The sequence below is a fragment of the Megalobrama amblycephala genome, unplaced genomic scaffold (genome assembly GCF_018812025.1).
Source record: "Megalobrama amblycephala isolate DHTTF-2021 unplaced genomic scaffold, ASM1881202v1 scaffold199, whole genome shotgun sequence".
Classification (NCBI taxonomy): Eukaryota; Metazoa; Chordata; class Actinopteri; order Cypriniformes; family Xenocyprididae; genus Megalobrama; species Megalobrama amblycephala.
Window position 1 is genome coordinate 1383347 of NW_025953336.1, and position 11841 is coordinate 1395187.

Below are 11841 nucleotides of genomic sequence, written 5' to 3' on the forward strand. Positions count from 1 at the left end.
TAATGTGGCCCGGCCAATAGTCCTTCAGGCCTTTCATCCTCCTCAAGTGTCAGCTAATCGTGAGAAGCTACAATTACTCTGCCCATGTCAGGGTCCTTGAGATATATGTGAGGAAAACCTTTCAGTGGAGAAAATCCAATCAACTGCTGGTATGCTTCGGGCCCCCTAAGAAGGGCTGCCTGGCTACCAAACATACAAGGTGCGCGAGCTGCCTTCACATCTGCCTCTCAAAGCACATTCCACACAAAGTATGGCATCTTCTACAGCTCTATTGTTGGGTACATTCCTCTAAGACATTTGTGATGCTGTGGAATGGTCCTCCCCACATACCTTCATTAGGTTCTATAGCCTGGACCTGCCGCCCATGCCGGGGTACCAGATGCTCATGTCCTGAGCTGTGCCTTCATGGCTTCACACCAGGACAGGCATTACCGTCAGCATAGCGACGTGGGTATTTCATTCCCCAAAGTGTCATAATCAGGACTCAGAGCGAGTTCCCTCAAAAGGGAATGTCTCAGGTTTCGCATAAAACCATGGTTTCCTTGAGAGGGGAACGAGATGCTGCGTCCCCTTGCCTTACTTTCTGCATGCCTGAAAGTGGCTTGCTTTAGATCAGTAGGCTGAAACAGCTGTATTACTGGCTCCCTTTATAGCTTCCATGTTGTGTTCCGCTGGCACACGTCATGGGATGACGTTGCACCAATCAGAATTGGACTAGTTGCACATGCCTTCAGGAGAGCTTACGCTGAAGGGATTCCCCAAAGTGTCGTAATCACGATGCAGCATCTCATTCCCCTCTCAGGGAACCATGGTTACATGCTTTACCTGAGACGTTTAGCAATAGCAGCATCTATCCTACTTTCTCCTTATAACAACAACCGTGAGTGGTTTCTGATAATCAAATATTTATCCTTGATGTGTAAATGTGAGTGGTCAGAAAGTCCAGAAATGATCCCCTTTAAAAACAGAGCTTTGTAGCTAAAAGGTATAGTCACCAAGTGCACCAGTCATCTTCCACATTTCATGTTGATTTAGGTTTAATTCGGCAACAGATATCCACAGTTTTCCACAGTGTCTATACTGACTTCAACAAACATCCACAGAGCAATAAATTCTCTCTTAGCTTCTCCTCAGAGAGACATAATGGAGAAATTCTCAGTAGGGATCCCTTACCTCAGGCAGTTAGCTGTGAGATCAGCCCTTTGGTTGTGAACTGGCATTCACATGAACAAAAACAGGGCATAAAACACTTATGACTGATAAATCGATCGGCAGAGATGTCAGAGGGAGAAGAAAAGGAAAAATAACTAGTTTTACAACTAGAAGGAAACTATGTGAAAATGTGTGAATATCTTTGTAGTGGAACATAATTACAGAACACACACACACACACACACACACACACACACACACACACACACACACACACACATATATATATATATATATATATATATATATATTGCAATATGGGTCCTACTTTGTATTAAGTCTCTTTAACTACTATGTACTAACATTTAAATTAATCATTTGATACAATGCACTAATTGTGAACATACACATGTTTTTACATTGTACGCATATTAGAAATACCATCTAATTACAGACTGTTGACCCTTTCCTTACCTCTTAACGCACCCATAAACTTAACGATACCACAAAACCTGCAACAAAACCAATTACCTATAACCTTACTAAAAAATAAAATGTAGTCTAGTAAGATATGATTCAGCAACTCTTTTACAATGTCTAGTGAGCTGCCTATGAGACAGACAGCATTGTATTATCCTTTGCAGAGAATGCCATTTCAGAATGCATTATGACGAGCTCTCTGAAAAAAGCTAAACTAAGATAGTGAACAGAATGTAAATGTATGAATACAACCAAAATGTATCAAAATATTTCATGCAAATAAAATATACTTTTTTGTGTTATATATTTTTAATGCCTGTTAGGGTAGCACATTGCTATTAGGTTTAGACATCCCCTATAGACATTCTGTTGAGTATACAGTAAGTGTTACGGACAGAGGAGTCGGGAGACAGCAGGAAGGCAGGTAGGTGGTATTTATTAAACATACAGCAGATAAAAACAGTAGTGCAGGTAAGTGGATAGCAGAATGAGTCTTTTACGGATGATAATATGAATACTGAAACAGTCCTTTGTCTTGTAGGAGTGGAGATCGTGGAATGAAGAAGGTTGTAGAGCTGGATGGAGGAATCCTGGTAATCATGAGACATACACATAAACAAAGCCACAGGAGGACGAGGGAAACACACAAGAGTGGAGACAGTGCGTATCTTAGGAGAAATGAGAAATAAGTAACTAAGCCCTTGTACAAACGAGAACAGACAACTAAGGGAGGTGAGTGGTGCGCATAAGTATAGAAGTGGTGATGAGTGGATGGCTTGCAGGTGTGAGTGATGATTGAGTGGTGGAGTGAGTGCAGGTGATTGCCATGGAGGATTATGGGAAATGGAGTCCAGAGCAGATGGGAACTGTGACAGTAAGTAATGTTGCAACTACATGTCAACTAACTCTAAATAGCTATTAGTAGAGTGTCAGTAGACTGTCTGGTTAATATCTACTAACACTTTATTTTGATGCTCCCCCAACAGACATTTTATAGGTAACTTTGCCAGTACATGTCAACTTATTCTACTGTGCCTAACCCGCTATTCTACTAACCCTACCCCTAGTTTATGAAGCCTCAGCTGATACTCAAATGAGAGTTAATTGACATGTAGGTACAACATTACTTAGTCAACAGAATGTCTAAAGGGCACCTTCAAAATAAAGTGTAACCCTCTGTTAGCTTATAGCAGCATGATACTGTATGGGGATCAATTCTGAATTGAGAGTCTCACATGGTCTTAATGTGAGTATTGTTATTTGATTTTCAGACAGAGTTGCTACTTTAGCAGTGTTTTAAATGAGTTATGTCAGTCACTTATAAGGTTAGCAAGTTTCACAAAGGACATGATCTTGGATTCCATCTATGCTATTTTAACATTTTTGGTCTATGGCACAGCATGCGGTTCTAATATCCAGAAAGATGTCGTTGTGTCAAGTTTTGCTGTTTTTTTTTGTTTGTTTGTTTGTTTGTTTTTTTTCATGTGACAAAGGTCACATTTTGCACAACAAGCAAAGAATTAAACAACCCGTTCTCACTCCAGAGGCATCAAAAACTCAAGCGTGTCACTGTAAAGAAACTAAAGGCCCTGATATATTCCCCGTGAAGTTCTTTTTTATTTCACTTAGGGGTAAAATGTTATTGTAAATAACAGTGTACTGTAAATAAAAATGCCAGTAGTGAGAAAATTGAAATCTTTTCATAGCAATATGTTTGAACAAGCTCTTCAATTCAGCACTCCAGTCAAGTCGTTACATCATTATTTATAAAGTACTTTATACAATAGATTGCTTTAAAGCAAGCAGATTTACAGTATTAAACATGAAAAAACCAGTGTCAGTGTCATTTCAATTAGAATTACAACTTCAATTTCTACTATAAAGCAGCTCTCCAGTGTGTTTATGTTTTTACTTGCGGATGTCTGACCTCGATGGACTGAACAAAAGTGAGAAGATTCCATATCTATGAAGGCAGAGCCTCAGAGCCACACCTACCTATTGCACAAAATTGCCACGGACCAATGGAATTTTGAAGGTGTTTACCAGCCACACCAGTTCGTTCTTCGATTATGCAAGGCATTGCTATAATGATGAACTAGGAACTAGTCAGAGTGCAATGGAATTTAACAGAAGGTGTGTTTATAGTTGCATTAGCTCCCATACACAATTGCTAAATGTACACTATTTACACTTGAGATTTTTCTTGAGGGCAGCATTTAATTGATTAACTCCCTTGCTGTCCGGAACAACAGCTGCTTGCCTGCCGTGTTATTGAGGGTCTCTTCAGCTAATAAGTAAGGTTGTGGTCAAATGTGAACTGGGCCGCTATGAAGAGTGTCTCAGAAGAGCATCTCTGTATCTGCCTCACATATTTTTATTTGTATTTTCATAGTCATGTTTTGAGTACTATGTCACAAAGAAGAATGGAGTAATCTGTGTATTTTAGTAGTATTTGTGACATTATTTACTCACCCTCATGTCATTCCAAACTCATATGCAGTATAATTTTTTTTCTGTTGAAATTATTGAAGAAAATGTGCTTTATTTATTTATTTATTTTTTATGATGCATGGATTTATTTTTCCTAAAATCTACCTTTAGCTGTTTAATTTCTTCAAATTACTTCCATTATATATTATATATTATATTCCATTATATATTTTGTATTATATTCCATTCCATATTTCATTATATAAAACGAATATTCCATTATATTACAATATACCACTAACATTGTTTTTCAGGATGTCTGATATCAACTGAAATTATAACACACAGTCAAAGAAATATGACTTTTCAACAACAACAAAAAAGATATAAAGATAAAAAGGAGAGATATAGAGCAAAAGCTTATTTTCACTATTGTCACTACTTAATTTAATAATTCATGGTTAATTTAATAATTCACAATATCTTCATTCTGTTAGTTGACCTGTCATTGCATCATGCATTCATCAGGCCTCTGCCACATATTGATTCAGGTGAGTCATTTCTGAGCTAGCCAGATCTGCCCATATCATTGGCTTTTGTAAGTAATAAATGGTCAAACTCTAAGATCCAATCAAAACTATCTTCAATCTCTGAGTGTGTCTGTCAAGTTCTGTGAGGTAATGTACCTCAGTGACAGAACAACTCTTGATCTGGTAATGAAAGCTGCACATTGCTCACCACAGGGTCGCTCCGAAGTTGTTCTTGCAGTGTTTGGAGCTGCAGGGAGCCACTGAGTGCCAGTAAAAACAGAGTAAGTGGCATACAGAGTTGTGAGAATAATAAGTGGTGTCATAAATATGTCATTATATCTGCTCTGATGTCATTATGTCTGTTTAGCAGGAGTTGTTCTCTGTGGTTTGGAAAGCCATTATGCCACCCCTTGTTGCCTTTGTGTGTCTCTTAATTATCTTTTTTTAATACATAGACCCACACTATTAATGACAAGACAGGAAAAAGGAAGTGTTTGTGGACTTCAAAGTATTACATAATTTGGAAAGTCATACATAATTTAACATGTTAACTCTGTATTTTAGTAGTATTGTAGTGTTACAGTTTTTTACGATTGCTTACACACAAAAAATTAAAAATAACACACAGTTACTGAAACCTTACACTCAGGGAGCAAAACCTTAGCCCAGATTTGCACAACTATAAGCACATTCTCAGACTCACACTTTTTTGCAAAACACTACACACATTGTTTTGCACAACACTAAACACACTTCTCTACATTAGACACAGAAATCTAACATAATGTCACTTCTTTGCCATTTCAAGACACTGCTGTCCAAAATACCACCCATATAAACCAATTGATCAAACAAAGCCGTCAGGTGTGCAGACACTTAGGTGCTTAACTTTAAACTCAACAAACAGGTGCAAGTACTATAAAAAGAAAAAAGGTGAGTTTATGTATCTTCAACAAAATGGAAGGCAATGTTGCATGGCCACAGACAGAGCTATTTTGAATATCCCGGGACAACGTGGTGGTAACATCACAATGAATGTTGCAATCACGCAGAATGTGGTCCTCCACCAGCATGCCCACTTAGGCCCTTACAACACGGCCACATATTGACATTTTAGACAGACTGCACAAAATCGTCACAGACGAAGACCAAATGGATATACTGTCCCTTAAACCCACTGAGGAGTTTTGTTTTTTGGCATGGAAGGTTTACAATCTCCAGCCCTATGTGCCTCATTCAAGCCATGGAGAAGGTGTGACCTAATTGATGCAGGGCCTGTGCAAATATGGATTCGCCATTCAAGAAGATTCTTCCCTCACTGTCTTACGTGAGAGGACAACGCCTGTGATGTGGATGAAGTGCTATGGCCAGATCCAGCTAGGCCAAGAGATGATGCTTAGGTGTTTTTTCTATTTTTTATTTAAAATAATGCTTTTGCTTTGTCTCCAAAGAGTTTTTGTTTGTGTACTATAATGTATTTAGAATATGTTCTGATTTTCAGTGCAAAATGTAACCTTTGGAAAGGCATTGATGTATTGAATGGTTTTACAATGTGGTGAGAGATAAATATTTTCATCAATATGCAGTACTGATCTTGTGTGTTTTTTTGTTTGTTTGTTTTTTTGCTAATATATTCATGTGCATTACTCTAACAATATCTCTGAAAAAAATAAAACCCAATCTATATCATTAGAAAAGTATAAAAGTTACAAGTGTTTAAGGTTGAGCACAGCAGTGTGTAAATGAATCAAACAGAATCAGAATATATGAACCATGTGTGTTCCATACGGTGTCAAAGTTGGGTTCCCTTTCATGGGAACATCGACGCTGCGTAAGCGCTTTGGGAACGCCTCTGCGTGTTACGTCTTGAAGCACTCGTGAAATCGAACCAATAGTGTGACGGGACGTCAGAGCGGGTGACGTCACGGACCAGGAAACTATAAAGCACCCCTGAGAACAAAGAACGCCAGCTTCTGTGTCTTCAGCAGCGCTCTGTGTTATCGTGTGTCTTATTTGGTGTTGTCTGTCCCTTTATATATCTACACAGCAAACAAAATATCTCTTCGTCTGAGGACAAGAGTATTTTAGTCACCAAAGCACATATAATATATATATATATATTGTGAGACACAATGGCGAGTTCAAGCAAGCAACAGTTTGTTAAGTGCGTTCATCCCTGCCCTCGCTTCATCACGGGCGGGGATACACACGAGATGTGCGTTGCTTGTTTGGGAGTGGAGCATGCACAGGCAGCTCTCGAGGGAGCTGTCTGTGTACATTGTGAAAAACTGACGCTCCGTACACTCCGCTCACGCCGCGCGTTCTTTGACAAGCATAAAGAGGGCGCCGCGGCGAGTGTTCCCCCAGGGTTCGGGTCCCGCTGCTGCCGAGGCACAGCGGCGGCTTCGGTCCTGGGGTTCACAGATGGATCTGGCGGAGGGGCTAGAGACGGGTCCTGCCCTATCTCGGCCCTTCACCCGCCAGACCCCAGTGTCTCTCCCCTGGCTGCGGAAGCACGCGCTGCGGTTTCTTCCCCCAGGGTAGAGACACCTGCACCGGCGCTTCACTTATCCAGCTCCGAGGAGATGGATGTAGCGAGCGTCGGGGCTGGAGAGGAGGACCCGCCATCCTCATCTCCAGCTCATGAGGAGCTTTTAGATGTTGTGACTCGGGCGGTGGCAAAGTTAAAAAAATTGAATGGCCAGAAGAAAGACCAGAAGCGCAAACACAAAAAGCAAACTGGATGAGCGCTTTCTCCCCGCCCGATCACAGCCTCAGCCCCGGGGATTGCCGTTTTTCCATGATCTCCACACCGAGGTGTCGAGATCGTGGCACAAGCCAGCACAATTTCGTGTTTACAACCCACAAACCACTCTATATAGTAATATAGTAGGAGGTAAACAGCACGGTTATGGGGCGATGCCTCAGGTCGAGGAGACGCTCGCGAGCTATCTCTCGCCTGAGACAGCATCGTCCCTAAAATCCCCGACTTTGCCCACCAGACCCCTGCGTACAACATCAGCGCTGGTGGGCAGGGCTTATGCCTCAGCAGGTCAGGCGGCCTCATGTCTCCACACTATGGCCATCCTCCAGGCATATCAAGCCGACCTGCTGGGGGAGATAGACGAGAGTGGCGAGGCGACTTTTGAAACTATCCAAGAGCTCAGGAAGGCTACCGACTTATCTCTCCGGGCCACCAAGGAGACGGCAAAATCAATAGGCCGCTCTATGGCAGCCCTGGTGGCCACGGAGAGACATTTATGGCTCAACTTATCAGATATAAAAGAGCGAGATAAGTCTGTGCTTCTGGATGCACCTGTGTCTCCCCTGGGCCTCTTCGGCGACTCGTTACATCTGTCGTCGAGAGGTTCCAGGAGGCAAAAAGACAGTCGGCGGCCTTCCAAAAGTTCCTCCCTCGCCGCTCTGCCGAGGCTGCTGAGCGGGAGCAGCCTCGGCCATCTACAAGCTCCTCTACTGCGCATAGAGCGCAACAGAAACAAAGTGTTGCCACCCGTGCTCCCCCGCAAAGATCTTGGGGACCGGGGAGGGCAACGCAAGCGAAGCCTTCCAGGGGTAAGACAGATCTGCGGACTGTCATTATCGCGAGGAAGGCTTCGAAGAAGTCCTGACGTCAGGGGTTCAGGACTTCTGAGGGCAGCCCCCTCCGGAGAGGGTCTTGTAAAATTAAAATCTATAATACTAACCCCTCTTCGGCGCCCTCAGGGGGCCGTTCTGCCAACCCCGCCGTCTCGTGCGTTACGGGGCGCAGCGGTCCCCACCGACCCTCTGAGGAGGGCCGGTCAGCGCTTGATTCGACTCCTCCCTGCCGGTGCGCCGCTCCAGGGCGTCGAGCCAAGTGCTCAAAAAACACCAGAGACCAGCCTCGAGAGGTTGGTTCCCTTAGTAGAATTTCTGGAAGAGTGGAAACGTCTTCCCAATATTTCTCAGTGGGTACTGCAGATGATAGAAAAGGGTTACAAAATACAATTCGGGTCTCGCCCGCCCCAGTTCAACGGGGTCCTCCCTACAGTGGTGGGCCCCCAGCAGTCTCTGGTCATGGAACAAGAAGTTATGACACTTTTGCAAAAAGGAGCTATAGAGAGGGTTCCTCCTCCCGGCAAACAGTCAGGGTTTTACAGCCGCTACTTCATAGTTCCGAAGAAGGATGGAGGATTGCGTCCTATTCTAGATTTACGCATGTTAAATCGCTCAGTACAAAAGCTCAAGTTCAAGATGCTTACACTCAGACAGATCACCACACAGATCAGGTCCGAGGACTGGTTCGTGACAATAGATCTGAAAGACGCGTACTTTCATGTGTCAATCCATCCTTCACATTGGAAGTTCCTCAGGTTCGCTTTCGGGGGCGAAGCTTACCAATACAAGGTTCTTCCGTTCGGCCTATCTCTTTCACCCCGCACCTTCACAAAGTGCGTGGATGCGGCTCTGGCTCCGCTGAGACTCCAGGGCATCCGCGTGCTGAATTATATCGACGACTGGTTGATTCTGGCTCAATCAGAGCAACAGGCAGTTCAACATCGAGATGTAGTTCTGTCACACATGAGAAGGTTAGGGTTGAGACTCAATACCAAGAAGAGTGTGCTTCTTCCAGCTCAAACTACCAGCTATCTAGGGGTAGTTTGGAATTCCACGACGATGCAGGCACATCTGTCTCCTGCCCGGGTGAATTCTATTCTCTCAACCGTGAAAGGGGTGAAATTAGGCCAGTCACTCACTGTAAAACAGTTTCAGAAACTGTTAGGTCTGATGGCAGCCGCTTCCAACGTGATACCTTTTGGTCTGCTGCACATGAGACCGTTGCAGTGGTGGCTCAGAACCAGGGGGTTTTCTCCGAGGGGAAATCCTTTTCGCACAATCAAGGTCACGCGGCGATGCCTTCGCGCCTTGGCAGTATGGAAGAAACCCTGGTTTCTGTCCCAAGGTCCTGTGTTGGGGGCTCCTTGTCGTCGCAAAATGCTAACGACGGATGCGTCTCTCACAGGCTGGGGGGCGATCATGAGTGGTCGCTCAGCTCAGGGTCTTTGGGGGGACCATCATCGTTCCTGGCATATAAATCAGCTGGAGATGATGGCGGTATTTCGAGCACTCAAATACTTCCTCCCAGACCTGAGGGGCCATCACGTGTTAGTTCGTACAGACAACATGTCGGTGGTCTCCTATATCAACCATCAGGGGGGTCTGAGGTCTCGCCAGTTGTGCAAATTATCACATCAGATCCTCCTATGGTCCCAGGGGAAATTTCTCTCTCTGAGAGCAGCTTATATCCCGGGACATCAAAATGTGGGGGCAGACATCCTGTCGAGGCAGGGGCCGAGGCCCGGGGAATGGAGGCTCCACCCCGAGGTGGTGGAGCTGATATGGAAGAATTTCGGTCGCGCAGAAGTCGACCTGTTTGCCTCGAAAGAGACGTCTCATTGCCCGTTGTGGTATTCTTTGACCCATCCAGCCCCTCTGGGGCTGGATGCTATGGTACAGACGTGGCCGAGGCTGCGTCTGTACGCTTTTCCCCCGATCGCTCTGCTCCCCGGAGTTCTGGAGAGGGTTCGACGGGACGGGGTCCGTCTAATATTGGTAGCCCCGTTCTGGCCGACCCGGATATGGTTCACGGATCTAGTATCCCTCTTAGAAGGCTCCCCCATGGAGATTCCGATCAGGCAGGACCTTCTGTCTCAAGCAGGCGGCTCAATAGTTCACCCCCGCCCGGAGATATGGAAACTGTGGGCCTGGCCCCTGAGGGGGCCGAGCTCATAGAATCCGGTCTCTCAACCGAGGTTGTAGAGACCATTCTCCACTCCAGAGCTCCATCCACGAGAAAACTTTATGCGTATAAGTGGAAGCTGTTTGCTACTTGGTGTAGCCGACTACAGGTGGATCCGTTCCACTCCTCCATCAGTCATGTACTGCAATTTCTCCAGGGAAAATTCTCGGATGGTTTAACCCCTTCTACATTGAAGGTATATATTGCAGCGATTTCTGCTTATCACGCTAAAATAGAAGGCGTTTCTGTGGGTAGAAACCCTTTAGTCATACGTTTTCTCCGTGGTACTCAGAGGCTGAGGCCTGTGGTACGCACAAAAACTCCGTCCTGGGACCTTGCCATTGTGTTGGAAGGGTTAGCTGCGGCTCCCTTTGAACCTTTGGAGAAAGTGTCTGAGAAGTTTCTCACTTTGAAAACCATATTTCTTCTGGCCATAACATCTCTCAAAAGAATTGGAGATTTACAAGCATTATCCGTTGCTCCTTCATGTCTAGACTTTGCACCTGGAATGGTCAAAGCTTTTCTGCATCCTAGACCTGGGTATATTCCCAAGGTCCCTACAAGTGTCCCGGGGCCGATTGTGCTGCAGGCCTTTTGTCCTCCACCTTTTGCAAATGCGGATCAGGAAACACTAAATCTGCTCTGCCCAGTGAGGGCTTTAGACGCTTACGTCCACAGAGCTGCCCTGTGGCGAAAATCTGAACAATTATTTGTATGTTACGGATCTCCTAACAAAGGAGGTCCGGCGTCCAAGCAGAGAATGAGTAAGTGGGTGGTCGAGGCCATCTCGCTTGCCTACGAGTCTTCCGGGCAGCCTTCTCCGTTGGCTGTCCGGGCACATTCCACCAGGGGTATGGCTGCCTCAAAGGCTTTGGTGTCGGGGGTTCCCCTCAATGACATATGTGAGGCTGCTGGGTGGTCGTCTCAGCATACCTTTATTAGGTTTTATAACCTTGATTTGGGCTCCACTCCAGGGTCCTCAGTATTGTCGTCCTGAAAGATAACAGACATGCATTTGGTCTTATGGCCTAGTTGGGATAGCGTTCCCAAAGCGCTTACGCAGCGTCGATGTTCCCATGAAAGGGAACGTCTCGGGTTACGTCTGTAACCCTGGTTCCCTGAATAAGGGAACGAGACGCTGCGTAGCTTAGCCATACTCCCAGCACGCCTGTGAGCGTCTGCTTCATCCCTATTTCAGAAGCTGGCGTTCTTTGTTCTCAAGGGTGCTTTATAGTTTCCTGGTCCGTGACGTCACCCGCTCTGACGTCCCGTCACACTATTGGTTCGATTTCACGAGTGCTTCAAGACGTAACACGCAGAGGCGTTCCCAAAGCGCTTACGCAGCGTCTCGTTCCCTTATTCAGGGAACCAGGGTTACAGACGTAACCCGAGACGTTTTGTTAAGTTAATGGGTTAGATCACCCAAAAATGAAAACTCGGTGAAGTGTTGTTTGATTTGTGTGAGTACAG

The 11841-nt window shown here is 44.9% G+C and overlaps 1 protein-coding gene across 1 annotated transcript; it reads left to right on the top strand.

Annotated features, from left to right (window-relative positions):
• Positions 1 to 7511: 7511 nt before the first annotated feature.
• LOC125260908 lies at positions 7512 to 10364 on the top strand. Its single transcript, XM_048179411.1, has one exon. It carries the CDS (start codon positions 7512 to 7514, stop codon positions 10362 to 10364), a length of 2853 nt encoding a protein of 950 aa, XP_048035368.1.
• The last annotated feature ends 1477 nt before the right edge of the window (positions 10365 to 11841 follow it).

What these genes read in the sequence shown, in the direction of transcription:
- LOC125260908 (XM_048179411.1), top strand. Translation starts at nt 7,512, where the DNA reads ATGCCTCAGGTCGAGGAGACGCTCGCGAGCTATCTCTCGCCTGAGACA.